Consider the following 25,938-nt stretch of genomic DNA (forward strand, 5'->3'; position numbering starts at 1 on the left):
TGCGAGTGACCAGGATGTGATTGTTGTGACATTTTTTTGTGACATTGTTCATGCATAGATTTCTCACTTTATTTTCTTCATGTATAGTGGGTAGTTAACTTGGTTTCATTGGGGCTTCACTTTGAGAAATGTTGTGGACTATGTTAAGATGAAGAGTTGTAGACCTACACTCAAGTGCAATTAATTGAAACAAAAAAAGGAGAACTGTATTTTTAGATGGCAGAACCTGGTAACTGGACACAGCTCACTTGCAGTGTCACTTTCTATATATTTTCCAACAGACAGCTTTTTATTTTATAACCATAATTGTGAATAGCCATATAAAGATGTTGCTGAATAGAGGTCAATATTAATGTTGCCAACAAAATTGTGTCCACTCAGGACAAGACCCCATGGGCACCGATGAAGGCGATGTGGCCAGCTTCACAACACACCTACCTGATCCAGGACTATGTCTGCGAGGAGTTGCAACAACTGGTCTCCAACAACACCGTCCCCCACGCCCACAAAGATCAGATGAAGACTCTCTTCACCCTGCTGGACTCGCAGTGGGATAGCCATTACGTCAAGTACTCCACTACCAAGCTGCAGTCTGGAAGCAGCGATGCCGTTCTGAATGATAGCATTCCGTCGTCGTTTGCCATAGCCCTGCAGACGCTTCGTTGGCTGCCTGGCGTTGAGTCCGTGGTGGGCAGCGCTGCCGGTGTGTGGAGGGTTGAGGAGACCGAGACTCTCTTACCTCCCTCTCTGCTGTATGTTCCAGGTGAGGGGTACAATCATGGTTCTGTGTGTGATTTGTTCGACTGAGGTTAAGCATCTCTCTGCAAGATGACTTTGGAAGGGGAGACAAAAAGAGAGATTGTGTTTGAGTTGACGGTTAGCAGCGCTAGTGGTTCTGGTTCTACATGTTTGTTTTTTGGCTGAGTTGTGAGCATCTTTTTGCAAGAAGCTGACTAAGGGGGATAGTTTGGAGGGGGTGGGGGGGGGAGACAGAGAATGTCTGTGTGAGTCAATGGTTATCAGCACTGGTAGTTTCGGTTCTGCATGTGTTGATTGATTGAGGTTAAGCATCTGTCTGCAAGAAGATGACTGGGGGATTATTTGGAGGTGGAGACAAAGAGTGTGTGTGCGTGGATGGTTATCGGTGTATGGTGTGTTTGTGGAAGGAGGAGGAGATGGAAGCTCTGTTACTTCTCTCTCTGCTGTACTATTATATTATATGAAGTCTTATATCGCGCGCATATCTCCAGACTCGGACTCAAGGCGCAGGGATCTATTTATGCCGTGTGAGATGGAATTTTTTACACAATACATCACGCATTCACATCGACCAGCAGATCGCAGCCATTTCGGCGCATATCCTACTTTTCACGGCCTATTATTCCAAGTCACACGGGTATTTTGGTGGACATTTTTTGATCTATGCCTAAACAATTTTGCCAGGAAAGACCCTTTTGTCAATCGTGGGATCTTTAACGTGCACACCCCAATGTAGTGTACACGAAGGGACCTCGGTTTTTCGTCTCATCCGATCCAGGTACGGTGTGTGTGTGAGGAAAAAAGTTTCTTTGCATGTAATAAAAAATTCCATCTCACACGGCAGAAACTTTGATCTATCGTCCCCTAGCTATCTTTCTGACCTTCTTGATGTCTACTCCCCCTCTCGCTCCCTAAGATCCTCCGCAGACACCCGCCTTTTTAGGATACCATCAGCACGCACCAAAACATATGGCCAGCGCACCTTCTCCTACCAGGCCCCATCCATCTGGAACCAACTCCCGCATTCACTCAGGCACTCCACATCTATGCAATCATTCAAAACCTCACTCAAAACACACCTCTTCCCTCACTAGTCCGTTAATGACCACACATCACCCTCTCCTGCTGGTCCTTGATCTGTCTCTTTCTTTCTCCTTCTTCTTCCCTTTCCAGCTCTATTCTTCTTCTCTCAACAAACTTTATGTATCCAATACTTTATTTATTTATTTACGACTGTTTTTCCGTCTAGAATGCATGTGCCTGTAGTTGGTATGAGTGAGTGCGTCGCGTTCTCGCTGTGCGCCTGTCTGTGAGTGTATGAGTCCTTGTCGATTTGTGTTTCGTATAATGTTCACTATGTATTTTATATTTTGTAAGCGCCTAGGGCTATATTTAGATTAGGCGCACAAATGTTCATAATAATAATAATAATAATAATGAGACATTGGGAAGCATGTGGGTGATGTTCTTCCCTTGCTTTCCTCAAATTTAATTTATTATCAAAAAGTATGAAGGTGTTAAAGAGGCTTTACCTGGTTTTTAAGTACTAAGATTTGGGTGCTGTTTTCCTGAGTGGTGGACTTTTCGTGTTCTCTTTTGAACCAGGGAACACGTCCCTATGTAGCAACTGGAGCCATGTTTACACACTGTTCAGTGTTATGTCACCTTACTCATATTTACATATATTATTCCATTATTTCTGTTGTCTGTATTTCCCCTGAAACCGGCATATGCCTGAGCTGCCTGAATGGCGGGGTAAAAACGGCCATACATGTAAAATCCCTCTTAAGCAAAAACATGAGTGAACGTGGGAGTTTCAGCCCATGAACGAGAAAAGATGAAGAAGAGGAGTTCTCTGTATGACTGCACCCGTATATTTTATTTATCTTGATGAGTGTATCAGTCATTTTGACAGACACGTGCATTTGTTCCTCTACACAGACCCACAAATCAAGCAGCTGCTGGCCCACACAGCGCATTACCTGGCCGTCAACACGTCCAACACCAGCTCCTTCATTCGCTTCCTGCGCGTCAAGACCACGCTGGACAAGTCGGTGGTGCGTGACGCCCTGGTGGAGTGGGGCAAGCGCGACCCCAAGACGCCCAACGAGCCAGCCATCTTCTGCACCAGTCTCATGCACATGAAACATGTGTACAACTACCTGTATGAAAACCTACCTCCAAAGGTGAGTGCTTTTGAGGGATGGAGGTCATTGGTATGCTAATTGCTATGTGTGCACTGCACGTCATGCTCCGTTCATCTTTCAGAGTTTATTACAAGTGCAGCTGAATTAGCATTTGTAAGCTGACACTGATATTCAGTTGCATTTGAAGAAAATTGTGGCTTGAATGGGTTTTTGTATAATAGAAATCGTGACTGGATTTCATTAATGAGATCCAAATAAATATTTCATGCATCAACATCACTGAAAAGAGATAAAAAGAGTGTTCCATTTGCAGCTCCCTGCTTTGTATTGACCAGCCCAACTTTGTACACCTTTCATGAGAACTGTCCCATACCATCGCTTAGCTTCCAGTCAGAGTTTAACACTATTTCTTTCGAATACATCACCTCAATTTAACTAATAGGAGTTACCTTACTTACGAGTGCTAGACTGAGAAGCGTCCTATGTTACCAGTACTAGACTGTAAACAAGGTCGCTAACTCTAGATTTCCGTCGGTATACCATTTAGGGGAGTAGTCTCCCTTTGTCGGTAGTACCTCTCTGCGCATGTGCCAATGCCCATAATCCCCAGTTTCAATTTCTTGCTACGGGGAGCTAGACGTGTATTTAGACCTTTCCCGTCTAAGAAGACTTCCTTCACAGGAACTACAACATTCACCTTCAATCACGGTTTGGGCTTTCCTTTTTAAGGGCGATTACTACGCCCGTATACATTCAATGATTCATCACGTTGAACAACGTAACGAACCGTGAAAATGAAAGTGAAACGGCTTAAAAATGTAACAAAGTTACTTGGTCATAAGTAGAAGGTACTTCAATCATCAATGATACCTTGTTGACACACAGAGCCTAACAGGCTCCGTTACTTGTCTTTTTTAACTAGTGAACATGCAATTGAACGACAACTATTCTTTACTCAGTCGTTACGAATGTCGAACAGATATTTACAGCGGTTGGACCGGTTTCATTGGCGCAATAGAACTCCGCGAACGATAACTTACCTTGCCGCTTTCAATGGAAAGCAACGGCAGGTCACCCTACACATCAATGTAGGAATACGAACAAGACCTTCAACTTCGAAATTACCCGGAAGTTTTTTGCGTTTTAACAGCTTTTTATCAACTACAGCGAGGTTTACCATGCGCGTTATCCCGACCGGAAGCGCATTTCTGATCCGAATTTTTAGGCGTACAAAGTACCGAGCGCCCGCGAAGGTTACATACGGCGTATGAATACTTCTGTCATTACAAACTGCGATGACTCTTGCGGGCAGCGTAGATACGGAACGCAGTACGCTTGAACGCTGATTGAACTGAAGGCACAGAGCGCCCGCGAATGTTACATATGGCGTATGAATACTTCGGTCATTACAAACTGCGATGACTTTTGCGGGCAGCGTAGATACGGACCGCAGTACGCTTGAACGCTGATAGAACTGAAAGCGGGTTGTATCGAAGAATAACAACAACAAACCTCGCCCGCTTGGAAAGAAAACCAAACACTGAGATTGAGATATGCGCCTCCGGGAATATTACGGAGGGAACTTCCTTTACTCTCAGAGAAAGGCAAGTAATTCTCTCTCCTATGTTTCTGGGAAACGATGTTTTCTGCGGTTGGCAGATTATGGTTTTGGTATTTTTATCAGATGATCATGGTGGACTCACAGTCACAGAGACCACGTGGTGGTACTTCTTCAAATTGGATAAAGAATACTTTCCTTGCCAACTTAACTTGATTAACTTGTAAACTTGTATGAGTGCATACATACACATTATATATATATATAAATATATAATAAAAATAAAAAAAATAATAAAAAAAAAAAATAAAAAAAAAAAAAATTAATTTTTTAAATTGACAAGGAAGAATTAAAGTGTATGCAAACACAGATGGGACATCTTTATTGGGATATAATCCTTTTTTCTTGGCAAAGGGTATCAAAGAAGTCAGTTGATGTTACAAATTCCATTTTCATGGAGTGTTTAAATCAGCTATCTGAGTGGTAAAAGATTTAACTTATGGATAAACTCAAGTGTTTACACTTTGAGATTTACACTCAGCTAAAATCTGTTGATACCACAGTGCCAGGAGACAGCTCTTCAAATTCAATTAGAACAGGCACACATATATACTTATGTTCTGTTCCAGTGCACAATTGATGTACATTACACTTGAATGACATGTTATGAATAATATACAGTTGAAACCATGCCTTAGGGGCATGAATAAACTTGGTTGTTAACACATGAGTATTACACTCAGCTGAGTTTTCACAACATGCAAGATCGAGCAAGGCTCTGAATAATACTCACAGGGGAGCTTCCTATAATGTTGTCATGCCTCTACTTATTCCTGGTTCGTAGGCAAAACCTAAGCCTTTGACCTTTAACAAGGCCACATCTCTACTGTTGTCACCTAATCCTACGACTAGGTTCTCAGAAGTAGACAACAGGACCTAACAATAAGAGGCCGCCCTTAAATAACACTGGCTCTAGTCAGGTTTATACAAGGGATACAATGTTTATCATTTCATATTATGGAAAATATAACATATTTGCTAAACGGATGTTGTTACAACACACAATTAACTATGCCTCCTAGACAGAGCGGCTACTCTCATGAGAAAGGTACTGGATAAACTCTTGGCACATCCATGCCGTTATCAGTACGAGGGGGAATTAAGTCATATTGACATGTATTTATATATACGTAGACATTACCAAACAGACAATGTCGGGCGCTCTGGGGGAATACCTCCAGTAAGCACAGGAAGAGACAGGCTTCCTTTTCGCCCTGATAACTCCCAGGATCGTTGCGACAGCTTATGACAGACCCTCCAGCTGTCAGGCAAGACGTCCACTGGGCATAACATGAGTAGAATCTCCCTGAGGTAGCCACAGCCTCGTCTGCAACCTCTCCCTTGAGGTGACCCCGAAACACGGCTGTTGACAGGACTGGGCCCCTCCCACCACTATCTTTGCCAGGGTTCCCCATCATGATGGTGGCTTCATGCATTTTGACTACCAGTATTCAGTGCTGCAAACTGCCTGTAGCGATGCTTCAGCACCGGAAGGACAGCTCCCGCCCCCCCCTTTGCCTGTCTACCACCTCCTGACGGACTGAGGAAGACCTAATGTTTAACGCTCTTGGAACTAGACCAACACTTCACGCCTGACCATATTCAGCAGTGCCCGGCTACACAGAAGTCTGGGAGTGTGAGGAGAAGGCCTAGAGCCTCCTAGTTATCTTCATCACCTGGAATGGAGAGCTAATGGTTAGAGGCTACAACCTTCACACCGGGGAGCCGCCCTACCAGTAACAAGATGGCACCTGCAATCTGCATACAGATCACCAGTCAAACAGCGGTGGACAACTGAACAGGGTATAGTAGTCACATCAGTTTCCATGCATACTGCAAGCTCTTGAGGTCTCTAGATGTCTCCTTCGGATACACAGCTACAAGACAGACACTGCGTACCAAGATAAGAGAAATCAAAGTGTCTCAAGACATTTGCCTGAGGAAACGACTCTGAAGATCACTCACACTTGGAGTGGAGCTTGTTCAACAGGGTAACAGGCCCAAGAATCTTGCCATACAAGCGTCGGGCAACACGGGTGAGCATGTTCAGGCTACATCACAAGGCGGGGAGCTGTTGGAGATAACGCAGAGACGGGGGAAGAAGTGCTCTGAGATCGTCAAGTACAGAATGCTTTCATGACCTGTGGACGGACTCAGCGTAACAACTTGTAAGAGTTGCCCCTTCTTCCTGAATGTCATCTGACACCTGCATCAGCCAGGGGATGATGATAGAAATGTCAGATTGTACAGTCGACACTCAACAGAGGATGTCCGACACCTAGAGAAGGGATGGGCCGTTTAAGATCACTGGGCAGGTGCCCCTGAGATGATCAGCAGCTTTTGGAAGACAACCTACCCCAGGGTCAGGCAGTCCTTAGGCTACAAAACCTCATGGTTATCATCCTTGGACCAAGTCAAGATCCGCCCTGATATGGCGCTTCGTGGTCGGCTGGGCGTTAAGCAAACAAACAAACCAAGTCAAGGCAAAACCCTTCAACAGGGACAGCACTCAACCTACGTCATGCTTCAGAGACGGACAGACTTGACTAAAGAGGGAATGTCTCCCGAGGTGACTCCGCCCGTTTTTCCATGGACTTTCCAGGAAGGACACTGAGAGATAGTCTGAGGTCTGGCCAGCCATCCGCACTATGAGATCCATGGGCCAGATTTCATAGATCAAGGAGGACCTCTCAGCCCATGCGGATTGATTAGTGCTGCCAGACATCTTGGACTGGGTAAACCATACGTCCCTCCATCATTGAGTCAAATTTTCCTGGAACAAGAAGAGCTTCCTCTACCTTTAGGGGTATTGGGTACGGCCACAGACACACTTGGATTTGGGAAGGCTCAGCCACCCCTTCCAACCGAACCTTGAATTGGACAAGCTTCGTTTGCCTCTTACAACTGGCGCTCTAAGATCCCTGGACCACAGAGATAAGACCTAGAGGTATTCCTCCCCCGAAAGGCATAATGAGTGCGGCAATACCTTTGACAGTGGGTGAATGTGTCCATCCCATCCATATGTAGACTCTCAGATGCCTGGACTCAAAAGCTAAAGGAGCTGGAGGAAAGAGACACAGTGAGATCCTAGCAGGAGCTAGGAATACCACACAAGGCTATCTCCCTCGCTCCCAGTCTACGGTGACACAAGGTTATTGGGTGAGTATAAGTTGTGTCACTCTAAGAGCTTGAGGTAGAGACACAGTGAGATCCTAGCTGGAGCCAGGAATACCACACCAGCCTTTTCTCCCTCGCTCGAAGAGCCTGAGGTAGAGACACAGTGAGATCCTAGCTGGAGCCAGGAATACCACACCAGCCTATCTCACTCACTCCCAGTCTACGGCTACGCGTCGTTTTTGGGCGAGAAACGTGGCAACTCGGGTGCTGACTAAGACCTTTGTCAAGTCAGAACTATGCATCAGACCAAGAGAGTACACCTCCTGCCTCAGGCAGGGGCCTGAAAACAACTCTGCATAGTCACCCTAGAGCTCAGCTCCACAAACAGCTGAAGTGCCCCAGAGCTCACAAAGCTATGCTGGTCAGACAATGCAACACTTGCCGCCCGCAGCCACGCCTACTGATAATCCAGATATGGACTTGGGTGATCTAGGCAGAAGTACTACTGAGATCACAACATAAGACATCTTGGTGAGTTCAACTACCAGGGGGCAGAACTTTGCATCAGCCCAAGATAGTGCACCTTCGGCCATAGGCCGGAGAACATCACTGCATAGTCATCTAAGAACTTGTGAGCACTACAGAAATCTGGAGTGTCCCAGAACCCACAAAACCTATGCTGGGCAGACAACCCAGCAGATGCCACCTACAACCATGTTTACAGAAAACCTAGATCAAGGACCTGGCTGATCAAGCCAGTAAACGGTCCTGCTGAAATCACAAATGGGACCTCTCAGTGAGTTGCATGCCAGGCATGGCACCCTCTTGAGTAAGACAAGAGCGGTCATTCAGCCAATAAGGGCTCAGAGATGCCCATGGTCACTGGGGACCCCCTCACGCTATAAGTGTGGAATTTCAAAGTAAGAATCAGGTTTTCCCCTTGGGTAAAGGCAATACAGCTGGCTGTCTTTCACTGGCTATTCTAGGACAAATGGTACCTATAACCATTAAGGGTAGGCTTATAGCCCCCACATGCGTTGAGACAGGCACAGGAAAGGTGCAGACAGTGACCGTACTGCTGAGCGCACTTGCGCTTACTTCCTGTCACGCAGGAGGAACAGCTAAGTCAGCCTGAATTTACACTGGTATCTGTGCCTACCATCCTCATTAGAGAGGTAAATTCAGAGAGGATATATATATTCATTCATGCGACTGGCACAATTGTTTGCCATGGAAAGTGGTGCCTCAGACCAGAATTCTACAGGATCTCTGGAAACTCTGTCAATCTCCCTTAAATGGAGGATCAGTCGCAGAGACACACCTTGGTGATAAGTTCAAGGTATTAGAGGAATTGTTATCTCTGACCATTCCTCATCTTTTAGGTCGTTTACCTGATCCGCCTGCAGAACTTTACGTTGCTGGGGAGTTGGGTCGCTCAAGGCGCATAATGGCAAGTCATAACCATAACCCAACATTGATAAAGACAAGTGATCAGAGGAATAGTAACGACCATCGAGTAGAAACCAGCTCTACATTGACAGGTGGGACTTTCTTTCGATTGTCCCTTTCTGGAGCAAGTTGACACAGTGGCAACAATGCAACTTGCCACTCGCCCGACTCAGGATTTCTTGCTTCTCAGTCCGATGATCTATCCTTTTCTTCCCCCGATTTTACAGGGGGGATTCCGGACAAATGGGCTGAGTCGGGTGAGGTGACACTAGATTACCGATCGAAAGTCAACCCTCCAGCCTGTTATCTATTCTCCTATTAGTTAAATTGAGGTGATGTATTCGAAAGAAATATGTATTTTTTACAAGTAAAATGACTATTTCTAAGAATACTCACCTCAATTTAACCAGAGACCCTCCCGCCAACCCCGCTATTGACTTAATAGCTTCGAATTGAAACTGGGGATTATGGGCATTGGCACATGCGCAGAGAGGTACTACCGACAAAGGGAGACTACTCCCCTAAATGGTATACCGACGGAAATCTAGAGTTAGCGACCTTGTTTACAGTCTAGTACTGGTAACATAGGACGCTTCTCAGTCTAGCACTCGTAAGTAAGGTAACTCCTATTAGTTAAATTGAGGTGAGTATTCTTAGAAATAGTCATTTTACTTGTAAAAAATACATTTCTACCCCACCTATGTTGACCAAGTTCTTTTAGCCGAGACCAGCTGTGCTTCAGCAGGTCACTCAGAATTGTAGTAACTGTATATCAACACGCTGAAATGCAGCCGTTAGATGGACATTACAGGAAGCGACTGAAGCTAACAGTCTGAGCGGATATATCCGTATCTGGTCAGATAGAGCCATATGAGTGGGTACGGATATATTCGTACCTGGGAGACAATGAGTTAAGTTACGAGTTGAGTATCTGCTCATTTTTTTTCTTTTTCTTTTTTTTACCACAGCTAAAAAAAACAAAAAACTGGATAGCCTTCCAAACTAACCTTGAAGGACAAAATTGATTTTGTGTTAGTTGTCATTGGTGTTATGTTTGCCAACAGGAAGCCCAGGACCTATTTCACCAGCATCAGGTAATCTGGGTTCCCCAGACAGAGATGGTTGATCGCAGTCACCAGCGCACGGGAGGGAGGATGCTGGGAAGGGAGGAGGTGTGGTGGCAGGACTCTAGCGGTCTGTTCCTCAAGTACCGCCCCTCTCTGCTGGAGTTCCGATCCCCTCTGGCTGACCGACATCCCGTGGAACACCTGTACAGGTGAGCAAAGTGGTTAGAATGCAGACACAGATAGATAAACGGACACATGCCGGCATGCTCGCACACAAGATTGTGACTGAAAATCTGCATTATACATTATTTGTATTCAAGATCTGTATCAAATATCAAATTTTGGTCACAAATACGAATAATATTTATGTATCGATCGATTTTTGTTAGAATTTATTTTATTTAAGACAAACATGCACTCCATTTTAGTTTCGCTATGCGCCTATAATTATATGAGTTTTTGTCCGACTCTTACATAACATGGCTCAAAGAAGAAAAATCCAATGTTCAGTCGATGACATTACAATTTGTCTTTGCTTATTTTAATCTTTTTTTTCTCTCTTACTGTTTGATAATTACATTGTATAACCATCATGTGATGTGATTTGACAGGGAAATCAGGGAGACATTCACCAGTGCAGCCAGAATGCAACAAGGGCCATCACAAATGGACTTTGCAGAGTTACTGGCCCTGATTTCTGCGGCTTACAACGTGAGGGAGGAGGGGGTGCTGTCCGATGTGCTATCCATCTACGCCAGGATCGGCCACTACGTCACCACGACCTTTGAACACAGTGAGTGCCTCTTTGCTATCTTTCTTTTCGTTACGAGTTCGGTCATCTTAGAGATTCATCTCTTTGCTTTAAAAAAAAATGATGAAAACATCTATGTCCTTCAGCTGTGCACAAAATTAGGAGAAAAGAGTCTCTATGTTTGGCTTAATCTTAAAACCATGGTTTGGAGCACAAACTTGACCTGTACTGATCGATATATACTCATGCTAATGTCAGCTGCAGGTAATTTGTAGATACAGAGTCACAACTGAAACTGTGTCATCCTACCCCAACTGGTATGTTCAGGCCTGGGAACGATACGCCTTTCGTCGTAAATACAATGAAGTCCTTTTCTAATTGTGTAAGAAAAGAGCCTCCGTGTGCCCTTAAAAAAAAATAAAACGCAACATTAAATTACATATCTTATCCCAATTCACATATAGCAATTTACTTCAGTTTAGTGCTAGAACGCTGAAAACTACGCTCCACCCTGGTAGGGGGGGAAGTAACCCTAAAAATAGAACAGCCTTGACGGTCACATGACAACGCCAGGTCAAGGTTACCTCCCAACATGCATTGCGCATGCGTGTTCTCGCCGCCATCTTATTCATTCGCTCGAAGCGCCCTTTTATTTTAAGGGAATCTAAAGCGGGGTAGGCGGGAGGGACTTTATTATGTAAATGAAAATTTATTCTTAAAATTTTTGATTAAATTTCATATCTTATCCCAATTCACATATAGCAGATTGCTAATTAAGGTGGTGGGGTGCTCACCTATGGGGTGCTCACCTTCGATTTTCCCGTCAGTATGCCCAAACCACTTTTACTCATTCCCAGGCCTGAATGTTGAAAGATGCCCAAATTTGAAATCAGTGATGGTATGATATTTTGTTTTTCTTCTAACCTACTATATTGCTTTGGGATGCAGCTCTGTCAGTTTTAGAGGATCCTTAGCATGGTTCATCATGTCCTCAGTTCCTTTTCGCTCGCACACACCACGCTTAAACAGGTCACAGTCCTTTAAAACCACAACACATAGCTGATATTCTGTTCACCTCTCTCTGTGAACAGACAGCTTGGAGATGTACCAGCAGAAAGACCAGAAGGAGAAGGTGACCAACCTGCTGAAGAACAAGAAAGTTCTGGCCTCAAAGCGACAAACGTGGGTCTCACCCGCCGACAAACCCATGCTGGCTGATGACGCAGAGCTGGAGAAGATGTTTACTGGCAAGGAGGGGGTGCACTTCTTGACGGTCGATCTGCCCAAAAGTCAGCAGAGAGGAGGCGCCTTTCAGAGACGCCGCTTTGGCGCTGGTGCTAGAGGTGGGTGCTTGCTGTGTGTGAAGATTGTCTGTGGTTATGGAAGAAGTCTTGGCAGAATTTGATTTGGCCGTTTTGATTTTGTGGTTGCTATGTTTAACTAATTTCCATGTCTGCGGTTGTGGCAAAAGTGACTTGTCTTTTCGAAATCGGATTTGGCTGTTTTGATTTTGTGGTTGGTATGTTTGAAGAATGTTCATGTCTTGGTTGTGGCTAAAGTGACTGTCTTGGCGAAATTGGATTGTGATGTTTTGAATTTGCTTTTTAGAGATATTACTGACAGTGAAGAAATTAGCAGCTGTAACTGAATGTGTCCTGAAATCTATGCTTAGGAGATGTTATTTCGCAGTGTAGACATTTTTTTTAAACAAGTGTCAGTGATATTTCGGCATTCATTGTTCAATCTGCCAAAATGCGCAAAGAGACATACAGATGCAGACAAATTTGGAGACAGCCTCAGTAATACAGTAAAACCTGAGTCTAGCGGACCCTTGTTGTAACGGCCACCTGCTACATACGGACAGTTTATCATGGCACGAACACGATTTCAACAATAACTAACCTTTAACGGGCGGACACCTGCCACTTACGGACGCGGACACGATTTTTCGGACCGTAGGAAGTGTAAACACTGTCACAAACGGACACAACGTACATAAAAACGCAACTTCGAAAACTCGACTGTTATGCAGACAGTGCTCGGCAGCCGTAGCCGTAGCACAAATGGTTGTTGATTGGTTGTCCTGTCCCTTTTCTGACCAATCAGTGGCTTGTTTAGATGGAGACCCACTTTCGCTCACTCACTTTCGCTTTTCCGCATTGTGGATACAGTCACAATCAAAAGCAACAGTAGACTACTGTGTTTGAAAATGGAATCTCCAGCAGGAAAAAGAAAAGCGTTGACTTTAGATAGCGGCCAATCATGCCAAGATGTGGCGAAGGAGATGGGATGTGGTAAAACACAGATCGCGAGGATCAAATCGGAAAAAGAAGACGTGATGATCTCTCTCTCTTTGTAAGCAATCGTTCGAAGGAAACAATAGTTAACACAGCTAAATTTTTGTTCCATGCATTTATGCTGAGACTAGAAAAACTGAATGAAACAAGAGCTGACCCAATTTGGTCGAGACACACTGCGAAATTTCCCGTTGAATGACTGATGAAGTCAGCTATTTTTAGCTTTGTGACGTCCGACTTGCGTAAGTTTGATGCACAGTGTGTGTAGGGAACGGGTTAGGTGGGGGGGGGGGGGGGGGGATGTTGTTGTTGTTGTTGTTTGCTACATGTATCATTTGTTTACTCACATTTTCAGTGAGTCTCATGTTCAATCCAATAAATACATACTACAGGACTGACAAAAAGTGTCTTGTTCATTTTACGTGCTCTTTGTAAAATATTGCCCCGGCCCCTCCACCTGTGAAGAAGGGACACCTGTCTAATAGGGACACTATTACCATTCCCCAAGGGTGTCCGTTAGAGACAGGTTTTACTGTACTCCAAATTCTTTTAGTTCTTTGTACACTTTTTTTGATTGCTTTTTAACTGAAATTGTGTCCTTATTACAGACACAAGCCAGATCAACGTGGACGATGTCCTGGCCTTCGTGGCCTTGTTCAATGTGCCTCAGCTTAGCGAGGAAATGCAGAAAGAGGAAATCCCCGAGATGTTTGTTCCGTGCTCCTCAGGCCAGCATTACCTGCACACCATCATGCCCTACGTGCAGCGCTACCTGGTGGCCAGCTATCCTGATGTCCACGATGCCCACCACCAGGCTGGCATGGCGGCAAGACTGAAGGGGCTGCTCTTTGTCAAGGTGGGGGGCTTCAAGACTTTCTTTATTGAGTCCAAAGTTGACTTTGTGAAGTCTTTTTACCAAAAATTCAAAGCCAAAGCTTTGTGCAGCGAGCTTTGTAAAGTTGACATCGCCTAATTTAAATCAAGCTAAATGCATTTGCAGCAGGAAGATTTATTTCCTTTTTTTTTTTTTATACATTTAGTCAAGTTTTGACTAAATGTTTTATTTAACATTGAGGGGGAATCGAGACGAGGGTTGTGGTGTGTGTGTGTGTGTGTGTGTGTGTGTGTGTGTGTGTGTGTGTGTGTGTGTGTGTGTGTCTGTGTCTGTGTCTCTGTGTCTGTGTCTCTGTATATATGTGTAGAGCGATTCAGAGAAAACTACTGGACCGATCTTCATGAAACTTGACATGAGAGTTCCTGGGAATGATATCCCCAGACGTTTATTTTCATTTTTTCGATAAATGTCTTTGATGACGTCATATCCGGCTTTTTGTAAAAGTTGATGCGGCACTGTCACACCCTCATTTTTCAATGAAATTGATTGAAATTTTGGCCAAGCAATCTTCGACGAAGCCTGGACTTTGGTATCGCATTTCAGCTAGGAGGTTTAAAAATTAAATAATGACTTTGGTAAATCTGAAAATTGTAATTAAAATATATGTTTTTATAAAACGATCCAAAAACAATTCCATGTTATTCTTCATCATGTTTTTATTCCAAAAACATATACATATGTTATATTCGGATTAAAAACAATCTCTGACATTTTGTTTGGTCTACAGACCTCAAAACTGCCGCTTTTCAACTCTAACTTTTTCTTGCCTGTGTTATTGTTGGCTTCCCCTCGAGTAGCTTCCCTTGCTTCTCTGTCTTTGTCATTTGTTGGTTTGTGCAGTGCAGTTGTTTTGTCAGTTATTCTCCTCTTTATCTGTTCTGTCGTCTTTCTTCTTCTTTTTTGTGTGTGTATTTTTGTGTTTTTGTGCCTGAAGAAGACCCTTAGGTCGAAACCTCGCTGTTATTCTTTCCGTGTTTGTCATTTTAACGTGAGTACATTGCTTTTTGGTCTCTTTAAAGCTCTGACAATTAAAAATATGAAAATTATGATTAAGAATAAATTTCCGAAATTGATTTAAGAACAATTACATCTTATTCCTTACATCCTGATTCAAAAAACATATGACATGTTATGTTTGTATTAAAAACAAGCTCAGAAAGTTAAAAAGAATAGAGATACAGAAAAGCGTGCTATCCTGCTCAGCGCAACCACTACCGCGCTATTCTGGATTGTCAATTTCACTGCCTTTGCCACGAGCGGTGGAATTACGATGTTACAAATATACGGTCTTGCTGAAAAAAATGCAATACGTTTAGTTTTATTCTCTGAGTTCGACAGCTTGACTATTATTGTTGTATTTTCGCCTTACGCGACTTGTTTATAGTTTTATCAAAAGAGAGCAAAATTAAATGTCCAGTCCATGGTCACCAAGTAAAGACTTTGCACAGACACAAACACTTCATATCAGTACATTTCTGATGACTGGCCTTGAGGAAACAGTAAACCAGCACAGCTGTTTGGAAGACAACTTTGCTTCTCCCAGAGTCTTGTAACCAGGTTCATAGTCAAACATGTATATTATGAATGAAGAAGAGACTGTCAACAAATAATTGTGTGAGATGTTTTATCTTTCACAACCAGAAACACCTTTTCGTTTGTACCAGGTTATTGGTTGGACAAATAAGACTATGGAAGATGCAGACAATTAATTGTGTGCAGTTATTGTCCTTTTTATTTTTGTAACAAGAAGTTGTCTTTTTCAAGGTATAAAGTGAAAAGAAAATACGGTCAAACCTGTCTGTAACGACCACCCAAGTGACCGACAAGAAGTGGTTCTTAAAGACCGGTGGTCGTTATTGAAAGGTGACTTATATAGGAAAGACCCTTGTCCAGGTTCCTTAAGGGAGAACATAATGGACATGTGGTCGTTATCAAGAGGTGGTCGCTAGGGCAGGTTTGACTGTGCATAGTGTAACCGAGTGCCGTAACACTACGATCACCTCAGGAGGCAAAGTGCAATCAAACAGGATTGAAATTGTTAGGGCTAATTTCTTAGCCCTATAAAAACTGTTATGCAAACCCGAAGGTTTCCATGAACATACAGACAATCGGAAACCACCAGACCCCATCACAAACAGAATTCCACAATACACCGGTGTTGACTTAAAGGCCAACAACTCGGGTGCAGAGTCTGCTGTGAAAGGAGCGGTAGCCTCCCCTGTCACAATAGCATTGAAAAGAAATTGGTCTGTATTTTTGGAAGTAACAGGTTGCTGCATACTTCTCCGGCTAATAGATGTCTTACCTCTCACCTTTTAACGATCTCTGTCTGCAGACCAAGAAGCTACAAGTGAGGTACACACTCAAGAGCCTGCCAGATGTTTACGAGATCCGTGATGAGAAATGCGTGATCATGGGTACACACTTTTACTTCCATGAGAAATACGTGGAGTCTCTGTTTGAAGTCAACAAGGAGGTCGCCCACTTCTTCAGTGACGGCAACACCGACTGCTTCAAAGACCTCAGGTTCGTGTCAACGACAGCCAAGCCGGAACGTTAGGGTATTGTTGCATTCAGCCAGATTGGTTTGTTTGTTTGTATGTTTGCTTCCAAATTGAGAAGTATGTTTTATGGAGAAGAGAAGTGGTTCTTGGGAACTGAATATTGTGTTTCTGATAATCGAACTTAAGAAAGGCACAGGGGCAATTGGGAAAAAAACCATCATTTTTGGTAGAAAGTGTTATGGTTGTCAGTGTGTTTTTGAGTGGGTTTTTTTTTTTTTTTTTTTTTTGGGGGGGGGGGGGGGGGGGGTTGAAGTGGGAGTATGCCTTAGAGCCTCAAAGTGAAGAGTCTATTTCATGTGAAAGAGCTTTCTCTATTTTGCATAAGGTATTTTCTGGTTTACTTGAGTCGGTCATCCGTTTGCTGTATATGTGTGTATCGACATAGAAACTTGACCACTGTGGTCTCCTCCAAGAGAAGAGAACAAATTGTCAGTACAAAATGTTGACCTTGTCAGACAATTCCTGATGGAGCTGCAGCCGCTGTTGGAGAAGAATGAGGAGAGGGAACTGAGGCTGATGCTGGACAGAAACGACGTGGGGACACTGCCCGACATGTACCTGCCCTGGGAGGTCCCCCTGCCCGTCATTCCCAAACCCCCCACCCCTCCACCACCCCCACCACCACTCCCTGTTCAGCAGCCTGTGCCAGGTAAGTGCAGCTATGAGGTCATGATTGGGTAAGGTCTAAGAAACAAAGGGACTTAAATGCTCTAAAGATTGCCACATGTGCAATGAGAGTAAGTGGGGGTTATACCGAAGCATCTCCTGGCAGCTGAGAGAATAACGAGCATTGAAATCAAAAAGCGACTTTGATTCTGATGATTGGGGCAGTGGAGGGAAGGAGGGAGAGTGACTGTATAATTGTGTGGGTCTCAGAATGAATTGGTGGACTGATCAATGGCACAGTGTTTGAAGGAGAGGCAGATAGACGACTGTGTAATGACATTTGTGTCATCTTCATCGAATAAGCAGATGCATGGATGCTCTGCGTCTGAGAAGGAATAACTTAGTTTTCCTTCTTTCTTTCTTTTTTCTTTTTTGTAGGGGGTGGGGGTAGGGGGGATCTGTGTTGATGAATGAGCTGGTGAATGAGACAGATAGAGAAAAACTAAGCTGAGTTATGAATCAAACCCTAAAAGTATCTGAGTCAGCTTACAGTTGACAAAGTGGGCTTGGTCTCATTCACACTACAAACCCATGAAGGCGGTGTCCTCCAACACAAGCCCAGATGCGTACATAAAATAAAATGCCAGTTTATGAGTCGCAACATGCCATGCATCATGGCACCTCAGTGTGACAAAACTAGTTGCGACAATGCATTCCTACAGCCCTGTACTGTGTCAGCTTCCTGTGTTTCTGGTCACCAGACAGACTGTGAGGTCATCTTTGAATAATGCTGTACATTGCTGTAAGTCAAAATTGATGTTAAATTACATATTCTTACTCCTAATCACATATAGCATTGACAGAGTCTGAGATGCTAAGGTCTGAAAAGGCTACCCGTCTAACATTTTTAAAGGGAAGCAACCCCATCACCAAAAGAGCTAAAAATATCCATGGTAATGAACACATACTCTGGGAGTTACCTCCCATTGGTGTGTACTACGTCACTACCTCTATCACCACGTGTCCAAGATCATACGACTTTTTCAGCTTTGAGGAGCAGGTTGTTGATTTTTGGCGCTCTCGTGGCTGTATGGTTTGGTGTTTGTTTGACATCCTCCGGCCTTACTTGCCTTCTGCTTAGTTAGTTGGTAAGCTCTTTCCTTTTTGGTCATTAGTTTGACAGGAATGTTGTTGTAGTTGCTGATTTTAAACGGACTTGTAAATTTTTCAGTAACTTGCGTTTTGGCCGCCATTTTTCGTTGGTCAGCATAGCTGACAAGTATTTAATGTGGCTAGGCCTATGTAATGGTGAGGAAACTTATGTTACCTTCTTACATACCTTCTACTTTGTTAGTTGGTAAGCTCTTTCCTTTTTTGGTCATTAGTTTGACAAGAATTTCGTTGTAGTTACTGACTTTTCGTCCGTTTTGGACTTGTAAATTTTCCAGTAACTTTTTGTCTGGCCCCCTTTTTGTTGGCCAGCATGGCTGACATTGATCAAGACTTAGGTCATGGATCTACCAGACCGTTTGTAATTGGTGTTGTTTCGGACTACGCATGTAATACCGGTATGTCCGTTATTTTTTGGACAGTAAATTTTCATTTGATTAATATACTTACCCGAATCACATAGTTTATGCCCTCCCACCTTCCCCGCTTATGGTTTTTTAGTTTCTTTAAAGCCGTATGATCTTGGACACGTGGTGATAGAGGTAGTGACGTAGTACACACCAATGGGAGGTAGCTCCCAGAGTATGTGCTCATTACCATGGCTATTTTTAGCTCTTTTGGTGATGGGGTTGCTTCCCTTTAAAAATGTTAGACGGGTAACCTTTTCAGACCTTAGCATCTCAGACTGTGTCAATGAATGCTATATGTGATTCGGGTAAGTATATTAATCAAATGAAAATTTACTTTTAAAATTTTCGATTTTAACAGCGGCAGCAGCAGGAGGTGCAGAGGGAGGGGACAAAGGGGAGGGACCCACTCTACGCGCTTGGCCGCCTCCTGCTCCCGGGGAACGACGGGACAACCCCAACCCCAACAGAAAGACAGGTGAGTTGACTGTTGTTTACAGGTGAGAAAGACAGGTGAGTTAGGTGTTGTTTACAGGTGATAAAGACAGGTGAGTTAGGTGTTGTTTACAGGTGAGAAAGACAGGTGAGTTAGGTGTTGTTTACAGGTGAGAAAGACAGGTGAGTTAGGTGTTGTTTACAGGTGAAGTATCTGTGCTCTGTGAGATGACTAAATCTGAAAATCTGGATTCAAATTTTTGATGATTTTAATGCATTTCTTTTCATTATATGTGCTTGATCTGTCTTTTGCCCATGCCTTGTGGGTAAAAATCAGGTTGGGCTAGCACAGCTGACTTAACTGCTGGTTTGGATGAGTGAAAATCAGGGTTATTCCAAGATATGCATAGTATGAAATGTCTGAAATGACAAACACACAAAAATGAGCTACTGTGTTAACAGAATTTGCTGAAATGTACTACTGTCCTATGTATTTCTGTACTTGAGACTTTAAAACTAGTTAAAAAGCTTTCTTTTAAATGAAACATGTGTGGCTTATTATTGATCCTGCTTATGTTGAGTCTGGATGCTGTTGCATAGATTATTTCACCTTATAGATTGCCCTGAACAATGGTGTTACAATGGTACTGCCAGTCTTTTCAGTGCCTAGCTTTTTTTCTACTTGACCGCACTGTGTTACAGGTGAAGGCAAACCATTGGGAGCCAGCATCTGGCCGCCCCCAAAAGCTCCAGAGGAAGTTCAGCGTCGCCTAGACCTGCCCTCCAACATACACATGGCACCCAGGGAATCTGCAGACTCCACCCCCAGTGATACAGACTCCGCCAGCCGCTCTCACAGTGGCCATGGTACTGGCTCTGCCCACTCAGAGGCAGGCCCTGGCAATCACACTTCAGGCTCAGCCCACTCTGGTACAGGCCACGCCCACTCTGACCAAGGCAGGAGAGAGATGGGTGAGAGACAGATGTCTCACGATGGGGAGAGAGGTGCTGGCGAGGGGGAGGGTGAAGGAGGTGCTGTCTTGAGACGGCAGGATAGCGGTGTGCCAGGTGATTCACGTACGTGTCTCTGCTTTAGTCTATAGTGTGCTCTTTGCTCTTCTGTTTGCACTTTCGTTCTGCTGTTTGAGTGAAGCTTTGTTCCACATTTCCCCCTACATTTGGCTGTGCATGTTTCAGTGTTTGAACAGTTTTTTGCCCTGTGGTTGATATTTTATTCCACACCTTTGTGTGTTATCTTGAAGTGTTGCTGAGCATTTACCAGTTTGTGCAGTGTTTGTGTGCACTTTCCAATCCACATCAATTTTGTCCTGCATTTTCTCCATTAATTTGAAACTTTGACATGCAAAGCATGATTTGCATGATTTGTGTCTGAAATGTAAGTTTTATGCTGAAGCATGGTTTAGAATTTTATAGTTTGAAGCTTAATTGTTGTTTGTACTTTTGATTATTGCGTAAGGACTGCTCAGGATGCGGTAAAATCTGAAGTTTTGTCATATTTCTTTCGAATACATCACCTCAATTTAACTAATAGGAGTTACCTTACTTACGAGTGCTAGACTGAGAAGCGTCCTATGTTACCAGTACTAGACTGTAAACAAGGTCGCTAACTCTAGATTTCCGTCGGTATACCATTTAGGGGAGTAGTCTCCCTTTGTCGGTAGTACCTCTCTGCGCATGTGCCAATGCCCATAATCCCCAGTTTCAATTTCTTGCTACGGGGAGCTAGACGTGTATTTAGACCTTTCCCGTCTAAGAAGACTTCCTTCACAGGAACTACAACATTCACCTTCAATCACGGTTTGGGCTTTCCTTTTTAAGGGCGATTACTATGCCCGTATACATTCAATGATTCATCACGTTGAACAACGTAACGAACCGTGAAAATGAAAGTGAAACGGCTTAAAAATGTAACAAAGTTACTTGGTCATAAGTAGAAGGTACTTCAATCATCAATGATACCTTGTTGACACACAGAGCCTAACAGGCTCCGTTACTTGTCTTTTAACTAGTGAACATGCAATTGAACGACAACTATTCTTTACTCAGTCGTTACGAATGTCGAACAGATATTTACAGCGGTTGGACCGGTTTCATTGGCGCAATAGAACTCCGCGAACGATAACTTACCTTGCCGCTTTCAATGGAAAGCAACGGCAGGTCACCCTACACATCAATGTAGGAATACGAACAAGACCTTCAACTTCGAAATTACCCGGAAGTTTTTTGCGTTTTAACAGCTTTTTATCAACTACAGCGAGGTTTACCATGCGCGTTATCCCGACCGGAAGCGCATTTCTGATCCGAATTTTTAGGCGTACAAAGTACCGAGCGCCCGCGAAGGTTACATACGGCGTATGAATACTTCTGTCATTACAAACTGCGATGACTCTTGCGGGCAGCGTAGATACGGAACGCAGTACGCTTGAACGCTGATTGAACTGAAGGCACAGAGCGCCCGCGAATGTTACATATGGCGTATGAATACTTCGGTCATTACAAACTGCGATGACTTTTGCGGGCAGCGTAGATACGGACCGCAGTACGCTTGAACGCTGATAGAACTGAAAGCGGGTTGTATCGAAGAATAACAACAACAAACCTCGCCCGCTTGGAAAGAAAACCAAACACTGAGATTGAGATATGCGCCTCCGGGAATATTACGGAGGGAACTTCCTTTACTCTCAGAGAAAGGCAAGTAATTCTCTCTCCTATGTTTCTGGGAAACGATGTTTTCTGCGGTTGGCAGATTATGGTTTTGGTATTTTTATCAGATGATCATGGTGGACTCACAGAGACCACGTGGTGGTACTTCTTCAAATTGGATAAAGAATACTTTCCTTGCCAACTTAACTTGATTAACTTGTAAACTTGTATGCGTGCATACATACACATTATATATATATATAAATATATATTAAAAAAAAATTTTTTTTTTTTTAAATTGACAAGGAAGAATTAAAGTGTATGCAAACACAGATGGGACATCTTTTTTTTTCTTGGCAAAGGGTATCAAAGAAGTCAGTTGATGTTACAAATTCCATTTTCATGGAGTGTTTAAATCAGCTATCTGAGTGGTAAAAGATTTAACTTATGGATAAACTCAAGTGTTTACACTTTGAGATTTACACTCAGCTAAAATCTGTTGATACCACAGTGCCAGGAGACAGCTCTTCAAATTCAATTAGAACAGGCACACATATATACTTATGTTCTGTTCCAGTGCACAATTGATGTACATTACACTTGAATGACATGTTATGAATAATATACAGTTGAAACCATGCCTTAGGGGCATGAATAAACTTGGTTGTTAACACATGAGTATTACACTCAGCTGAGTTTTCACAACATGCAAGATCGAGCAAGGCTCTGAATAATACTCACAGGGGAGCTTCCTATAATGTTGTCATGCCTCTACTTATTCCTGGTTCGTAGGCAAAACCTAAGCCTTTGACCTTTAACAAGGCCACATCTCTACTGTTGTCACCTAATCCTACGACTAGGTTCTCAGAAGTAGACAACAGGACCTAACAATAAGAGGCCGCCCTTAAATAACACTGGCTCTAGTCAGGTTCATACAAGGGATACAATGTTTATCATTTCATATTATGGAAGTATAACATATTTGCTAAACGGATGTTGTTACAACACACAATTAACTATGCCTCCTAGACAGAGCGGCTACTCTCATGAGAAAGGTACTGGATAAACTCTTGGCACATCCATGCCGTTATCAGTACGAGGGGGAATTAAGTCATATTGACATGTATTTGATATATACGTAGACATTACCAAACAGACAATGTCGGGCGCTCTGGGGGAATACCTCCAGTAAGCACAGGAAGAGACAGGCTTCCTTTTCGCCCTGATAACTCCCAGGATCGTTGCGACAGCTTATGACAGACCCTCCAGCTGTCAGGCAAGACGTCCACTGGGCGTAACATGAGTAGAATCTCCCTGAGGTAGCTACAGCCTCGTCTGCAACCTCTCCCTTGAGGTGACCCCGAAACACGGCTGTTGACAGGACTGGGCCCCTCCCACCACTATCTTTGCCAGGGTTCCCCATCATGATGGTGGCTTCATGCATTTTGACTACCAGTATTCAGTGCTGCAAACTGCCTGTAGCGATGCTTCAGCACCGGAAGGACAGCTCCCGCCCCCCTTTGCCTGTCTTCCACCTCCTGACGGACTGAGGAAGACCTAATGTTTAACGCTCTTGGAACTAGACCAACACTTCACGCCTGACCATATTCAGCTGTGCCCGGCTACACAGAAGTCTGGGAGTGTGAGGAGAATGCCTAGAGCCTCCTAGTTATCTTCATCACCTGGAATAGAGAGCTAATGGTTAGAGGCTACAACCTTCACACCGGGGAGCCGCCCTACCAGTAACAAGATGGCACCTGCAATCTGCATACAGATCACCAGTCAAACAGCGGTGGACAACTGAACAGGGTATAGTAGTCACATCAGTTTCCATGCATACTGCAAGCTCTTGAGGTCTCTAGATGTGTCCTTCGGATACACAGATACAAGACAGACACTGCGTACCAAGATAAGAGGAATCAAAGTGTCTCAAGACATTTGCCTGAGGAAACGACTCTGAAGATCACTCACACTTGGAGTGGAGCTTGTTCAACAGGGTAACGGGCCCAAGAATCTTGCCATACAAGCGTCGGGCAACACGGGTGAGCATGTTCAGGCTACATCACAAGGCGGGGAGCTGTTGGAGATAACGCAGAGACGGGGGAAGAAGTGCTCTGAGATCGTCAAGTACAGAATGCTTTCATGACCTGTGGACGGACTCAGCGTAACTACTTGTAAGAGTTGCCCCTTCTTCCTGAATGTCATCTGACACCCGCATCAGCCAGGGGATGATGATAGAAATGTCAGATTGTACAGTCGACACTCAACAGAGGATGTCCGACACCTGTTACAGGTCACATCTCGACTGATAATGGTAACAACTCTGGCAGAAGCATCAACAGGAGAGACGACAGTAGACGTCCTAGAGAAGGGATGGGCCGTTTAAGATCACTGGGCAGGTGCCCCTGAGATGATCAGCAGCTTTTGGAAGACAACCTACCCCAGGGTCAGGCAGTCCTTAGGCTACAAAACCTCATGGTTATCATCCTTGGACCAAGTCAAGAACCGCCCTGATATGGCGCTTCGTGGTCGGCTGGGCGTTAAGCAAACAAACAAACCAAGTCAAGGCAAAACCCTTCAACAGGGACAGCACTCAACCTACGTCATGCTTCAGAGACGGACAGACTTGACTAAAGAGGGAATGTCTCCCGAGGTGACTCCGCCCGTTTTTTCCATGGACTTTCCAGGAAGGACACTGAGAGATAGTCTGAGGTCTGGCCAGCCATCCGCACTATGAGATCCATGGGCCAGATTTCATAGATCAAGGAGGACCTCTCAGCCCATGCGGATTGATTAGTGCTGCCAGACATCTTGGACTGGGTAAACCATACGTCCCTCCATCATTGAGTCAAATTTTCCTGGAACAAGAAGAGCTTCCTCTACCTTTAGGGGTATTGGGTACGGCCACAGACACACTTTGATTTGGGAAGGCTCAGCCACCCCTTCCAACCGAACCTTGAATTGGACAAGCTTCGTTTGCCTCTTACAACTGGCGCTCTAAGATCCCTGGACCACAGAGATAAGACCTAGAGGTATTCCTCCCCCGAAAGGCATAATGAGTGCGGCAATACCTTTGACAGTGGGTGAATGTGTCCATCCCATCCATATGTAGACTCTCAGATGCCTGGACTCAAAAGCTAAAGGAGCTGGAGGAAAGAGACACAGTGAGATCCTAGCAGGAGCTAGGAATACCACACAAGGCTATCTCCCTCGCTCCCAGTCTACGGTGACACAAGGTTATTGGGTGAGTATAAGTTGTGTCACTCTAAGAGCTTGAGGTAGAGACACAGTGAGATCCTAGCTGGAGCCAGGAATACCACACCAGCCTTTTCTCCCTCGCTCGAAGAGCCTGAGGTAGAGACACAGTGAGATCCTAGCTGGAGCCAGGAATACCACACCAGCCTATCTCACTCACTCCCAGTCTACGGCTACGCGTCGTTTTTGGGCGAGAAACGTGGCAACTCGGGTGCTGACTAAGACCTTTGTCAAGTCAGAACTATGCATCAGACCAAGAGAGTACACCTCCTGCCTCAGGCAGGGGCCTGAAAACAACTCTGCATAGTCACCCTAGAGCTCAGCTCCACAAACAGCTGAAGTGCCCCAGAGCTCACAAAGCTATGCTGGTCAGACAATGCAACACTTGCCGCCCGCAGCCACGCCTACTGATAATCCAGATATGGACTTGGGTGATCTAGGCAGAAGTACTACTGAGATCACAACATAAGACATCTTTGTGAGTTCAACTACCAGGGGGCAGAACTTTGCATCAGCCCAAGATAGTGCACCTTCGGCCATAGGCCGGAGAACATCACTGCATAGTCATCTAAGAACTTGTGAGCTCTACAGAAATCTGGAGTGTCCCAGAACCCACAAAACCTATGCTGGGCAGACAACCCAGCAGATGCCACCTACAACCATGTTTACAGAAAACCTAGATCAAGGACCTGGCTGATCAAGCCAGTAAACGGTCCTGCTGAAATCACAAATGGGAC

The 25,938-nt window shown here is 44.3% G+C and overlaps 1 protein-coding gene across 4 annotated transcripts in view; it reads left to right on the plus strand.

Moving 5' to 3' along the window:
• LOC138967272 (uncharacterized) overlaps positions 1–25,938 on the plus strand; it is a 67,061-nt gene that overhangs the window by 33,489 nt on the left and 7,634 nt on the right. For 3 of the 4 annotated variants that reach the window (XM_070339805.1, XM_070339817.1, XM_070339813.1), the window contains exons 30-39: positions 382–763; positions 2,701–2,945; positions 10,155–10,366; positions 10,769–10,950; positions 12,000–12,251; positions 13,814–14,061; positions 16,436–16,626; positions 17,120–17,313; positions 19,209–19,325; positions 19,985–20,359. In XM_070339805.1, coding sequence (XP_070195906.1) covers positions 382–763; positions 2,701–2,945; positions 10,155–10,366; positions 10,769–10,950; positions 12,000–12,251; positions 13,814–14,061; positions 16,436–16,626; positions 17,120–17,313; positions 19,209–19,325; positions 19,985–20,359 — 2,398 coding nt within the window. The remainder of the gene's footprint in view (positions 1–381; positions 764–2,700; positions 2,946–10,154; positions 10,367–10,768; positions 10,951–11,999; positions 12,252–13,813; positions 14,062–16,435; positions 16,627–17,119; positions 17,314–19,208; positions 19,326–19,984; positions 20,360–25,938) is intronic. The other variant, XM_070339820.1, reaches the window with a different exon arrangement.

Source organism: Littorina saxatilis, linkage group LG1 (assembly GCF_037325665.1).
Source record: "Littorina saxatilis isolate snail1 linkage group LG1, US_GU_Lsax_2.0, whole genome shotgun sequence".
Taxonomy (NCBI): domain Eukaryota; kingdom Metazoa; phylum Mollusca; class Gastropoda; order Littorinimorpha; family Littorinidae; genus Littorina; species Littorina saxatilis.